At 41.7% G+C, this 14921-nt stretch overlaps 1 protein-coding gene across 2 annotated transcripts in view; it reads right to left on the bottom strand.

Annotated features, from left to right (window-relative positions):
• Positions 1 to 3462: 3462 nt before the first annotated feature.
• The window catches only part of LOC139562203 (lysosomal cobalamin transport escort protein LMBD1-like), a 247937-nt gene continuing 236478 nt past the window's right edge, over positions 3463 to 14921 (bottom strand). For both annotated transcript variants that reach the window (XM_071379664.1, XM_071379665.1), the window contains 2 exons: positions 5708 to 5799; positions 3463 to 4959 (listed from right to left, as the gene is read on the bottom strand). In XM_071379664.1, coding sequence (XP_071235765.1) covers positions 4849 to 4959; positions 5708 to 5799 — 203 coding nt within the window. In that variant the 3' untranslated portion in view covers positions 3463 to 4848. The remainder of the gene's footprint in view (positions 4960 to 5707; positions 5800 to 14921) is intronic.

Below are 14921 nucleotides of genomic sequence, written 5' to 3'. Positions count from 1 at the left end.
CTCAATGGCTAATGGATGATTAGAGAGCTGACCCCGCCCCCTCATCAAGAAGCAGCTGACACTAATTACCTTTGCCACCTGAGGAATATAAAAGCCATTGTTCTGTTCAGGAGGGGAGAAATCATTAGAAGGAGAGAGAGAGAGAGAGAGAGAGAGAGAGAGAGAGAGAGAGAGAGAGAGAGAGAGAGAGAGAGAGAGAGAGAGAGAGAGAGAGAGAGAGAGAGAGAGAGAGAGAGAGAGAGAGAGAGAGAGAGAGAGAGAGAGAGAGAGAGAGAGAGAGAGAGAGAGAGAGAGAGAGAGAGAGAGAGAGAGAGAGAGAGAGAGAGAGAGAGAGAGAGAGAGAGAGAGAGAGAGAGAGAGAGAGAGAGAGAGAGAGAGAGAGAGAGAGAGAGAGAGAGAGAGAGAGAGAGAGAGAGAGAGAGAGAGAGAGAGAGAGAGAGAGAGAGAGAGAGAGAGAGAGAGAGAGAGAGAGAGAGAGAGAGAGAGAGAGAGAGAGAGAGAGAGAGAGAGAGAGAGAGAGAGGGAGAGAGAGAGAGAGAGAGAGAGAGAGAGAGAGAGAGAGAGAGAGAGAGAGAGAGAGAGAGAGAGAGAGAGAGAGAGAGAGAGAGAGAGAGAGAGAGAGAGAGAGAGAGAGAGAGAGAGAGAGAGAGAGAGAGAGAGAGAGAGAGAGATGATAGGCAGGGTGAGATCATTGAAGGCTGAGGAATGCAGAGAGTTTGATTGTGAGAGAGATATTTGCTAAGAGAGGAGGCTGATGGCTTTGGGTTAATTTACTATGTTAGTTGTTGTTGGTAGCAGCTTTGCTATGTTCTGTGTTTGTTGTTCTTTAGTGGCCTGAGTTAGTTTACTCAGTTTTGTTGTAAAGTGTTTGAAATTGTTAATAATTATTCTGTTTCATTTGTTCCCAGGGGGGAAGGGGAAGGCACTTAGGGAGTGTTTAGGCAAGAGGCCAGCGGGCATACATATACCCGTAGTATATTCATTGTCTAGGCACACTAGGTAAGACCTGGGCGGACCACCCCCTGTATTTTGGTTTAGGGCACCAGGTGGTGTTAAGTTAGGTAAGTTAAGTGAGTAGGCAGGTTAGATAGGAGAGGGGAGCTTTGATATTTACTTTCTTTGCTTTGGTTCCGTCCAGCCCCTTTTCCCCATATTACCGTGTAGGAAATAAATCCTAGTAAACGGTAAATTCTTCCTTTTTTGTCCTTTCTCCCACCTACAGTTCATACCTCTTGCACTTCACAGAGAGCTGGGTTGTAGCAGGGAGTTGCGTTTCCTCTTCTCAGAGGCGTGCGTAACACCATACATCTCCCAACAAGACATCACTAACACAGTATAATATACATGATGTACCATACATCTCCCAACAAGACATCACTAACACAGTATAATATACATGATGTACCATACATCTTCCAACAAGACATCACTAACACAGTATAATATACATCATGTACCATACATCTCCCAACAAGACATCACTAACACAGTATAATATACATTGTGTACTCTTTCTGGTAGGTGAAGAAAACTTTCAAAATAATGATTGAAACTGGAAGACGTTTAGATACCGTGTAGGGTACATCTTGTCAGAGCAATTGAGAATGTACCATGGCAACCTATAAATGTACAACATTTTGTAACAGACTCAGCCGTTAAGGCCAAAATGCTTGTAGCTTTATGTTTCGTTTCATGTGATATACAAGAGCCTTACAACACAATGGGCTATTGAAAAATGGGGGAAAAAGCTGACCCAAAAAGCCAAGATGGACAATGTAATGTAAGTTAATGTGAAACCAATAGGCCTCCAGCAACGTTATGAAAGATTAGCTGTTCATCCATCCACAGTACATGTAATAACAGTCTATCTTTTTTTCAGCTCAGTGAAGTTAGAGATTACTGTGTAGAATACTAGCAATCCTTTCATTCATCAGTTCATCAAACAATAAGGATGTTATACAGTGAAAGGCAACATGTCAAAGTTGTCGAGTTGATTTAACTGGGGGAACCACTAACCCCATGCTGGTCTCTCAAAGGAACAACACAAATGGACCTATTTTTAAGTGTAGTGATCTCAGCCAGCCTGTTTGTGAGTACTGCAAGCTCTGGGGTCTGTAAAAACCACGAAGAAAACATTTCTGAGCATAGCCTAAAGGTCCCTGTGGTCAGGATGTCTGTTGTAGAAGATGGACGTTGAGTGTGTCTCATAGTGAGAAAGGTATTCTTCAGTCTCTGTCCATCCCAAAGGACCACAACCATAGAATAGAAAACTGGACAAACAAGCATAAACAAACGTGACCTGTGCAGAATATTGAAATATTAAGTCACTTTCTAAGTGTGTTCAGAAACAGAAACCTGACTGCACATTTGTATGTGTCTATTGTTTTCTATTGTTAGTATTACTGCACTGTTGGAGCTAGAAATATAAGCATTTCACCTGCAATAAATAACATCTGAAAATATATGTGTATGAACCAATAAACTGTGATTTGATTCGAGCCTTATATTGTTTCCCCTTGTCGGTATTTCCGTCCCACCTTTGACCCCCTATCTCAAATGAAAGATGACCTTCAGTGTCTTATGAAAAACCTATCAAAGAAAGCCTGTGGAAGGAATCGGCTCATTGTGCCTGAACTCAACAGAACCACACAATAATAAAGACCATAAAAGAAGAGTTATTACTGTAGGAACAGTTGTTATTTTCTCCAAGGTGATGCTAGGTAAAGCTAGAGAGTTCTATATAGGCTGTGTTAACACAGGAAGCCCAAGTCTCATCTTTTGCCACAACATTGGTCTTTTGAACAATCAATCAGATGTTTAGCCAAAAAATGGGCAAAAGATCAGAATTGGGCTGCCTGTGTAAACACATCCATAGTGCTTGTTATTTCTTCTCGGAGATAGTGGAAAGTTAACATCTTAACACCAGTCTTTTATCTATAGTATGTAGCCCCAGGGATCACCACTGTGTACAGGAGATAGTGGAGAGTTAACATCTTAACACCAGTCTTTTATCTATAATATGTAGCCCCAGGGATCACCACTATGCTGATCCTTCATATTTTATATCTGTGTACAGGCATTAGTACTAGAAGCCATTGATTAAGCATCACTGTGGTGATGACTAGAAGGTAAATAAAAACTACAGCCTGCGATGAGTTAGCACTGTTTTTTATATATACTGTACTGAAGCCAGCTACATGCCATCTTGTAGGCTAATAATGACCACTGTGACAGATTAAATCAATGCACTGGTATCTAGTGCAGTGATGAAAAGTGCATGGTACACAAAATAAGATGGGCCAGCCTCTTTATTATCAACACTTTTAAAGAGGACACAATAAATATCACTAATGTCTAGTCCTTGAAAAACAAATGGCAATGCCAACCCCAAGTTGAAGGTCCAAAGCAATCCCTGAATTAACGTTAGAAAGTGATAGATTAACAACGTAAATACAGCAATAATCAATTCAGAATTCATATTTTATTCCAAATTCATAAAGTAAATTGACATGGTGATCAGTAGTCAAGTGATCAGTAGTCAAGCTCAGTTCATGTTAAGATAACTTTACAGCAAATCAATCCATCAACGCAATAACAGTCAGTCAAGTTAAGCCCAACCAAACACGACCAAAATCAACGATAAGAGAATATAGATTTTAACTCAGCAATGTGCATTATCAATATGGTATCAAATACATGTCCATATTTGTTGCTATAAGTTAACATGCTGAATGTGCTAAGTTAGTAATCTTAAAAATAATAAATCTGTTAAAGGCTTAAATAAACATTTATCCAGCCATATATTACAGAAATGTACATGACAACAAAAATGTGCTGAGTTAAAATAAGAAACAAAGTAAGCCTGGAATATGTTTCCCCAACAACATCTTCTCTTCTCAGGATCCTAAACATCCAGTATCACAGGGTGAAGGTCGTTTAATAACCCACCGTTTGGTTATCAGACAAGGATCTTTCTTAGGGTTGCAAAATGTTGGTCACTTTCCCCAAATTACCTGGTTTTTTTTATGTCTTTTTATTCCCCATTTGATGATTCGCAGAATAGTGAGGGAAATACACAAGAAGTTCAGAATCCTCTCATTTTGGAAAAGATACCAGAATTTTGCAACACTGAATCTTTCTTTTTGGAAACAAACACATGGAATTGGTGGAGATGACATTTTAAACAACAGGCACATACCCATAGTAATACAAAGAGGGTTGCATCTCAAAATGGTACACTATTCCCTATATAGTGCACTACTTTTGACCAGGGTCCAATAGGGTTTTGGTCAAAAGAAGTGCACTATATATGAAATAGGGTGCCATTTGGGATGCAATAAGGGTTTACATACTGCTTTGAAAAAAGACACCTGACTGAACAAAAAACAAAAAGTTGCCCTAATAGAAAAAAGCAACCTCACAATCACTCTCTCCTGTTATAATAAATCAGTATCAACACAACGGTGTGTAATATGAACCGATCTCAGGCTGAAACCAGAAAACAAAAGTTCAAATTAAACTTTTACTGCAGTGTATGAACAATCCAAATGTCAAATTCTTATGTTACAGCAAACCAGTTGTGACAGAAACCAATCCGGTTTAAATGTCTGCTGGTCCATGCAGGTAGCAGACCTGGGTCATATTCATTAGGGCACACTGTTTAAAATAATTTCAAATACTTAAATTGTATTTGATTAAGCTTGCCTTTTGCAGGTGAACCCATAGAAAAGTCCAGAACATGCAAACCCCGCCCACCCGGCACTCCCAGGCAGACTTAAGCAAATGCTCAAAAGTATTTAAAAGACTTCAAATAGTATTTGAACCCAGGTCTGGCAGGCTGTGGTCTTGTCAGTGGACATATTCGTCTTCACTCATGTCAGAGTCGTCTGCCTCCACCTCTCCTTCGATCACTGATTTCTTCCCCTTACAACATGCCACCAACAGGCCGATGAGGAAAACCTACAGGTGGAAAACATGGAACGTATGGAAATAAGGCATGGGCCATCTCCCAATACCCATACTAGCGTACTATAAAAATAGTATGTGAAAAAATAAAGTTTTATAGTAAGTGAAATTTAGAAAATAGTATTCTGAGTGCTTCATCTAATATGTGATTGCATATACTCCAACCATTCGTTCATTTTGGTACAGCAGGTCAATTTATCTGATTATCAGCTGTCGTCAAACACGTGAGTCAGGAAAGACAGGTGAATTCTACTAGATCAAACGCCGAAATGAGTATGCAGTTTAAGTAAATGAGTACGCAGATTAAGTAAATGAGTACGCAGTTTAAGTAAATGAGTACGCAGTTTAAGTAAATGAGTACGCAGATTAAGTAAATGAGTGAGCAGATTAAGTAAATGAGTACGCAGATTAAGTAAATGAGTACGCAGATTAAGTAAATGAGTACGCAGATTAAGTAAATGAGTGAGCAGATTAAGTAAATGAGTATGCAGTTTAAGTAAATGAGTATGCAGTTTAGGTAAATGAGTACACGGTTTAAGTAGGACGCTAGTATGGGGGTCATCTTTAATGTACAATTTTTTTTATCAATCAATCAATGAATTGCAGCTGTTATTCTAGCAGACTCCGCAGTACTCAGTAAATCTGATCTACCTTTACACTATAAATTGCACTTATAGTTATACCATCGTTGATATTTTTGCAAGAACATTGTCAATCAAATCTTTGAGTTTCCAACACATACCCCGATAAACACCCAGTTACCAAAGTAGTAGATGGTACTGAAGAACCAGAACTTGTGGAGGAAAAGGTACGATCTCGTCACTGTGCATTCGTCTGAAAAAGTGAGAAGACAAAAAAATAGAACATAATTGAGTATTTGCTAACACTGCATTAGTTCGACATCAAGAGATAATCTTAGTTCTCTAAACTTAGTTTAGACTTCAAGTGTTGTGTGTTTGGAACGACAAATGTATATTAAATGACACAAAAACAAACATATGTATATTTGTATGTTTCAACAGCACAACATGGCCAGCCTTAGGAGTTCACTGAAGTCACTATGGCTGCGTTTACACGGACAGCCCAATTCTGATCTTTTTTTCAATAATTGGTCTTTTGACCAATCAGATCAAGTCTTTTGGGAAAACAATCAGAATTGGCTTGCCTGTATAAATCCAGCCATTATGTCTTTAAAATGTTAAAGGATCTTATTCTGGGAGCAATTAACTGCATTATACTAACTAGTAGTGACCCAACACTGCCACCATTACAAGGTAGCCCCAAGAGATGCCTCCGACATTAATTACAGGCCCTGCAGCATCTGTTTGATCCATGATGTTAATGCAACAGTTAATGGGATGTAAGTAGGAGCCATTATCAACCAAACGCAGTAAAAAGACCAGTCAGAACAGAAATGAACATCCTAATGGTTGTCATTGAGATTGATATCGTAATGGTTGTAGGTTTCAGAGTACCTTCGTATGCTTTTAGAAAGCAAAGTAACACCAAAAGCAAGGAAATAGGAAAATAAGAATCTAGCATCCTACTGCATGTATTTTAGACTACCATCATACAATGCAACAGTTAATGGAACGTAAGTAAAGCTGACTCATAAACCAAAGAACAGAAATGCATGTATTTAGCATACTAATGCTTTTAGTACCTTCTTATGAGTCAGAAAGGTGTTGGACATTATAACTCCAAAAGCAGGGAAGGGAGATAAACAGCAGAACTTGGTGTGAATCCAGCATCCTAATGCATTTATATTAGACTACCTTCTTATGTATGAGTCAGTGTGTGAGGGGTTGGAGAACTGGCAAAGTAACAACTAACTAACTACACTGTGTCCACGGGAGATATTCTCCATCCAAGGCGAGGCAGATGGAACAGGTTTGAGTAAATTAAGTTTACATCAAGTGTCACTGGGAGGTTAAGATGAAGCAGTGTGATTGGACCCTGTAAAATGATTTCGGGAGGGGCGGGGTGGAACATCTTCAGGCCATTATTATATTTTAATATCTTTGCTTTTAGTCAATGTTATTATTCTAGTTATGAGTTTACTTAAAATGAGAGTTCCTCACTACAGTATGTAGCAATGTATTCCATGAAATGGGAACACGGAGTTATTCACTTGTAGGTTTTGTTTTCCATGTTGAAGAAACGTTGTAAGAAACAACAGGGTGAGTTGGAAGGTTTCAACTGTCAAGGAAAGTCCATAAGAAACACAGAGTGGCAGTGTGTGTACGATTAAGTGTGACAAAGCAATCACTTGCAGTGTGGTCAGGTGCCACAAAGAGGGACTTAGAGAAATTGCAGTTGGCTCAGAACAGGGCAGCACGGCTGGCACTTAAAAGTACACGGAGAGCTAACATTAATAATATGCATGTCAATCTCTACTGGCTCAAAGTGGAGGAGAGATTGACTTTATCACTACTTGTTTTTGTGAGAAGTGTTGACAAGTTGAATGTATCAAGGTGTCTGTCTAAACAACGAGCACACAGCTCAGACACCCATTCATACCCCACAAGACATGCCACCAGAGAATTATTCACAGTCCCCAAGTCCAGAATAGACTATGGGAGGTGCACAGTACTGCATAGAGCCATGACTACATGGAACTCTATTCCACATCAGGTAACTGATGCAAGCAGTAGAATCACCTTATGGAACAGCAGGGACTGTGAAGAAACACACACAAAAGTACAGACACACACATACATTGTAATATTGTTGTATGTTGGTATTAAACATTGTGCATTGTAGATATGTAGTGGTGTAATAATGTCATATGATGTACTGTTTTATATTTTGTTATATATGTAATGTAAGTGCCGTAATGTGTTTTAACCCCAGGAAGAGTAGCTGCTGCCTTGGCAGGAACTAATGGGGATCCATAATAAACCCCAGGAAGAGTAGCTGCTGCCTTGGCAGGAACTAATGGGGATCCATAATAAACCCCAGGAAGAGTAGCTGCTGCCTTGGCAGGAACTAATGGGGATCCATAATAAACCCCAGGAAGAGTAACTGCTGCCTTGGCAGGAACTAATGGGGATCCATAATAAACCCCAGGAAGAGTAGCTGCTGCCTTGGCAGGAACTAATGGGGATCCATAATAAACCCCAGGAAGAGTAACTGCTGCCTTGGCAGGAACTAATGGGGATCCATAATAAACCCCAGGAAGAGTAGCTGCTGCCTTGGTAGGAACTACTGAGGATCCATAATAAACCCCAGGAAGAGTAGCTGCTGCCTTGGCAGGAACTAATAGGGATCCATAATAAACCCCAGGAAGAGTAGCTGCTGCCTTGGCAGGAACTAATGGGGATCCATAATAAACCCCAGGAAGAGTAGCTGCTGCCTTGGCAGGAACAAATAGGGATCCATAATAAACCCCAGGAAGAGTAGCTGCTGCCTTGGCAGGAACTAATGGGGATCCATAATACATCCCAGGAAGAGTAGCTGCTGGCTTGGCAGGAACTAATAGGGATCCATAATAAACCCCAGGAAGAGTAGCTGCTGCCTTGGCAGGAACTAATAGGGATCCATAATAAACCCCAGGAAGAGTAGCTGCTGCCTTGGCAGGAACTAATGGGGATCCATAATAAACCCCAGGAAGAGTAGCTGCTGCCTTGGTAGGAACTACTGAGGATCCATAATAAACCCCAGGAAGAGTAGCTGCTGCCTTGTCAGGAACAAATAGGGATCCATAATAAACCCCAGGAAGAGTAGCTGCTGCCTAGGCAGGAACTAATGGGGATCCATAATAAATCCCAGGAAGAGTAGCTGCTGGCTTGGCAGGAACTAATAGGGATCCATAATAAACCACAGGAAGAGTAGCTGCTGCCTTGGTAGGAACTAATGGGGATCCATAATAAACCCCAGGAAGAGTAGCTGCTGCCTTGGTAGGAACTAATGGGGATCCCTAATAAATACAAATACTTGCAACTGTGCATGCAACTGTGTAACTAACGATGGCCCTGTCTTCACTTAAGACTACAATATGGGATCTGAGAATCTGTTCAATGGTCATTCCAATTCCCTAGCCCATCCTTTAGCTGTATACCAAAACAAGTAGCAGGGCTACTGTTATGTTGTTTTTCAAATCCAAGAATGGAACTTTAAGTGTCCCTGTCCTGACTGATGTGCCTTAGAGGGGCTGTTAACGCCGTAGAGGGGCTAACTGTGTCCCGGTAACTGAAAAAGAATACAACTCTTCTTGTAAAGTAGAAAGCTGTGTCACTGTCACTGTGGATAGGGCTGATCCCTGGATAACTTCCAATGTGAAGTCACAGTCGACAGAATCTTAAACACCACTCATATGTCATAATGTACTGCAGACCTACACGTAATAAACTCAGCAAAAAAGAAACGTCCTCTCACTGTCAACTGCGTTTATTTTCAGCAAACTTAACATGTGTAAATATTTGTATGAACATAACAAGATTCAACAACTGAGACATAAACTGAACAAGTTCCACAGACATGTGACTAACAGAAATTGAATAATGTGTCCCTGAACAAAGGGGGGGTCAAAATCAAAAGTAACAGTCAGTATCTGGTGTGGCCACCAGCTGCATTAAGTACTGCAGTGCATCTCCTCCTCATGGACTGCACCAGATTTGCCAGTTCTTGCTGTGAGATGTTACCTCACTCTTCCACCAAGGCACCTGCAAGTTCCCGGACATTTCTGGGGGGAATGGCCATAGCCCTCACCCTCCGATTCAACAGGTCCCAGACGTGCACAATGGGATTGAGATCCAGGCTCTTCGCTGGCCATGGCAGAACACTGACATTCCTGTCTTGCAGGAAATCACGCACAGAACGAGCAGTATGGCTGGTGGCATTGTCATTCTGGAGGGTCATGTCAAGCTGAGCCTGCAGGAAGGGTACCACATGAGGGAGGAGGATGTCTTACCTGTAACGTACAGCGTTGAGATTGCCTGCAATGACAACAAGCTCAGTCCGATGATGCTGTGACACACCGCCCCAGACCATGACGGACCCTCCACCTCCAAATCGATCCCGCTCCAGAGTACATTCCTTCGACGATAAACGCGAATCCGACCATCACAACTGGTGAGACAAAACCGCGACTCAGTCAGTAAAGAGCACTTTTTGCCAGTCCTGTCTGCTCCAGTGGTTTGTGCCCATAGGCGACGTTGTTGCCGGTGATGTCTGGTGAGGACCTGCCTTACAACAGGCCTACAAGCCCTCAGTCCAGCCTCTCTCAGCCTATTGCGGACAGTCTGAGCACTGATGGAGGGATTGTGCGTTCCTGGTGTAACTCAGGCGGTTGTTGTTGCCATCTTGTATCTGTCCTGCAGGTGTGATGTTCGGATGTACCGATCCTGTGCAGGTGTTGTTACACGTGGTCTGCCACTGCGAGGACGATCAGCTGTCCGTCCAATCTCCCTGTAGCGCTGTCTTAGGCGTCTCACAGTGAGGACATTGCAATTTATTGCCCTGGCCACATCTGCAGTCCTCATGCCTCCTTGCAGCAAGGCACGTTCACGCAGATGAGCAGGGACCCTGGGCATCTTTCTTTTGGTGTTTTTCAGAGTCAGTAGAAAGGCCTCTTTAGTGTCCTAAATCTTCATAACTGTGACCTAAGCTGTTAGTGTCTTAACGACCGTTCCACAGGTGCATGTTCATTAATTGTTTATGGTTCATTGAACAAGCATGGGAAACAGTGTTTAAACCCTTTCCAATGAAGATCTGTGAAGTTATTTGGATTTTTTTTTAATTTTCTTTGAAAGACAGGATCCTAAAAAAGGGACGTTTCTCTTTTTGCTGAGTTTATGTGGTGTTATGTCATATGTACTGCAGCCTTGTATCTTAGCAACAACACATCTCATATGTACTGCAGGCTTGTATCTTAGCATCAACACATCTCATATGTAGTGTAAGTATCTACCTAATATAGGATGTTTTAGTCACAGTTAATGTACTGTAAGCTTCCATCTATATAATGTGTTTTAAAGACAGAGAGGTGAGGGACTGGATGTTGCAACTGCTGCTGTTTTCTTTAGAATTTAAACAAATAAAATAATGACTGACCTTTTTAAGGAAGAAAACCACAACTTTAACCAACACGATAGAGAAACAGTTTGACTATCATATACTGTGTGGCACTAGAATCTGGCCAGGAGATTAAGGTGACTTCAAAGTGTCTGCAAAGAAAACAAGATCCAAGTCACAGAAATCCTTTCTAAGGCACCACGAACCAACCATGCAAACCATCTGAGACTGTCACTGCAGCTCTAAAGAAGGTTGTGTATGTGTGTGTGTGTGCAGACAAGGAGAATCCTGGGTAATAGCTGCTCTCCAGTCGCCACAGTGCAACAAAAAAGAAAGACAAGAAAAGAATAGCATTTGAAAAGAAGTGGGTAAACTGTGTAATTCACTTGTCTGCAGGGCTGGAGGGCTGAGGTATCCATAACAGGCTAAGGCTGTTGTCCAAATGGAACTCTAGTCCTTACATTCTAAACTACTTCTGATGAGAGCCCTATGGGCCTGGGTCATAAGTAGTGCACTATATAGTAAATACGGTGCAATTTGGGATAGAGTCTAAGAGAGTGGCCAGTCAGTTTCTCTATTCAGCTCTAAATGGAGAGGAGGTGGGGCAGAAAGGAAGAGGAGGAGAAAAGAGGAGAGAGAGGAGACAGAGAGATTGGCGGTCAGATTGCCCTTAGGCTTCGGAGTTTTCCTATTCTGTCAGAGTTTGGGGAATCCCCAGTCTTACCTGTTGAGCCGGTCGCAGGGAGGGAAAGGTAGGGAGTTTACATGGATAAGAAGGAAATCAAAGGAGTTGTGATGTAATAAATATACTGTAGGGACAGATACTGTTGGGCAGAGGAATGGGTAGATCTAAAGTACAAGTACAAACAATGTGATTGGAAACAGGCTTTGCCAGTGACTTAAAAATAAACCCAACTCTGGAGAGAAAGCGTTCAACAAGGGTCAAGAGATGAGGATGGGATAACATGAGGTCCATTCTAAAAGCTGGAGATGCAATATAGTAATTAGACATTAAGCTAAATATGGTGAAATATTTGTTCAATACTGTGCTCAGTCCCTGACATAAAATAAAGAATATAAAATAAAGAAACCAGTGCTTGGAGCCTACTGAAGACGGCTTAGCATGTGTTGTAGCAGTTAGCTACATGTGAAGTATTGTGTTGTAGCAGTTAGCTACGTGTGAAGTATTGTATTGTAGCAGTTAACTATGTGTGAAGTATTGTAGTGTAGCAGTTAACTACGTGTGAAGTATTGTAGTGTAGCAGTTAACTACGTGTGAAGTATTGTATTGTAGCAGTTAGCTACGTGTGAAGTACTGTATTGTAGCAGTTAACTACCGGCGAAGTATTGTAATGTAGCAGTTAGCTACGTGTGAAGTACTGTATTGTAGCAGTTAACTATGTGTGAAGTATTGTATTGTAGCAGTTAACTATGTGTGAAGTATTGTAGTGTAGCAGTTAGCTATGTGTGAAGTATTGTATTGTAGCAGTTAACTATGTGTGAAGTATTGTAGTGTAGCAGTTAGCTATGTGTGAAGTATTGTATTGCAGCAGTTAACTATGTGTGAAGTATTGTAGTGTAGCAGTTAACTATGTGTGAAGTATTGTATTGTAGCAGTTAACTATGTGTGAAGTATTGTAGTGTAGCAGTTAGCTATGTGTGAAGTATTGTATTGTAGCAGTTAGCTATGTGTGAAGTATTGTATTGTAGCAGTTAACTACGTGTGAAGTATTGTAGTGTAGCAGTTAGCTATGTGTGAAGTATTGTATTGTAGCAGTTAACTATGTGTGAAGTATTGTATTGTAGCAGTTAACTATGTGTGAAGTATTGTAGTGTAGCAGTTAGCTATGTGTGAAGTATTGTATTGTAGCAGTTAACTATGTGTGAAGTATTGTATTGTAGCAGTTAACTACATGTGAAGTATTGTAGTGTAGCAGTTAACTATGTGTGAAGTATTGTATTGTAGCAGTTAACTATGTGTGAAGTATTGTAGTGTAGCAGTTAGCTATGTGTGAAGTATTGTATTGTAGCAGTTAACTATGTGTGAAGTATTGTAGTGTAGCAGTTAGCTATGTGTGAAGTATTGTATTGCAGCAGTTAACTATGTGTGAAGTATTGTATTGTAGCAGTTAACTATGTGTGAAGTATTGTAGTGTAGCAGTTAGCTATGTGTGAAGTATTGTATTGTAGCAGTTAACTATGTGTGAAGTATTGTAGTGTAGCAGTTAGCTACATGTGAAGTACTGTAATGTAGCAGTTCGCTACGTGTGAAGTACTGTAATGTAGCAGTTCGCTACGTGTGAAGTATTGTATTGTAGCAGTTAGCTACGTGTGAAGTATTGTATTGCAGCAGTTCGTATTGGCATGTCTCCTTTAGTATGACTTATTGAGTAAATAGCAAGTGGTGTTATCTGGACCGTAAACACATGGTCGTCCCTGTGTGTGTGTGAGAGAGAGCCGAACACTGGAGGGAATTAAAATGACCAACCTTTGAAAGTGAAGCTCACTTTACTTAATCAGTTTGATTCTCACATTTCCCATTGATCATGGAAGCTTGTCACTTATGTAACTGGCCCAATTATTTGTGTGCGGTGATAAGGGAGGCCATCTACCACCACGGATATGTGATATGCTTTCCTATAACAATATCCACAAAGAAATACTGTGCATTCATCTTCTTGACTTTAGTGTTATTATTGTTCGACCATTTCAATAACAGTCAGATAAACACAATTGGTTAGATAAAAATGTAAAAAAGTGTAAATCATTAACATAGCAAGCACAATACTTATGTAAGCGGGAAAACTACTTAATCTCTTTACATACATAATCAACTCTGCTTCATAGCTATTAAAAAGGTCCTACGTCCTCAGTGAGGCCCTAGATTTCCCCACTGATGTTGGTAGAGACAGTCAGGATGACCCCACTGACGTTGGTAGAGACAGTCAGGATGACCCCACTGACGTTGGTAGAGACAGTCTGGATGACCCCACTGACATTGGTAGAGATAGTCAGGATGACCCCACTGACATTGGTAGAGATAGTCAGGATGACCCCACTGACATTGGTAGAGACAGTCTGGATGACCCCACTAACGTTGGTAGAGACAGTCAGGATGACACCACTGACGTTGGTAGAGACAGTCAGGATGCCACCACTGATGTTGGTAGAGACAGTCTGGATGACCCCACTGACGTTGGTAGAGACAGTCAGGATGACCCCACTGACGTTGGTAGAGACAGTCTGGGTGACCCCACTGACGTTGTTAGAGACAGTCTGGGTGACCCCACTGATGTTGGTAGAGACAGTCAGGATGACCCCACTGATGTTGGTAGAGACAGTCTGGATGACCCCACTGACGTTGGTAGAGACAGTCAGGACGACCCCACTGACGTTGGTAGAGACAGTCAGGATGACCCCACTGACGTTGGTAGAGACAGTCTGGGTGACCCCACTGACGTTGTTAGAGACAGTCTGGGTGACCCCACTGATGTTGGTAGAGACAGTCAGGATGACCCCACTGATGTTGGTAGAGACAGTCTGGATGACCCCACTGACGTTGGTAGAGACAGTCAGGACGACACCACTGACATTGGTAGAGACAGTCAGGACGACACCACTGACGTTGGTAGAGACAGTCAGGATGACCCCACTGGTGTTGGTAGAGACAGTCTGGACGACCCCCCTGACGTTGGTAGAGACAGTCTGGACGACCCCACTGACGTTGGTAGAGACAGTCAGGATGACCCCACTGACGTTGGTAGAGACAGTCTGGGTGACCCCACTGACGTTGTTAGAGACAGTCTGGGTGACCCCACTGATGTTGGTAGAGACAGTCAGGATGACCCCACTGACGTTGGTAGAGACAGTCAGGATGACACCACTGACGTTGGTAGAGACAGTCAGGATGACCCCACTGACGTTGTTAGAGACAGTCAGGA

This window comes from Salvelinus alpinus, chromosome 32, assembly GCF_045679555.1.
Source record: "Salvelinus alpinus chromosome 32, SLU_Salpinus.1, whole genome shotgun sequence".
Lineage (NCBI taxonomy): Eukaryota > Metazoa > Chordata > Actinopteri > Salmoniformes > Salmonidae > Salvelinus > Salvelinus alpinus.
Note: the sequence above shows the minus strand (reverse complement) of the source record. Positions and strands in the feature narration are given on the sequence as shown.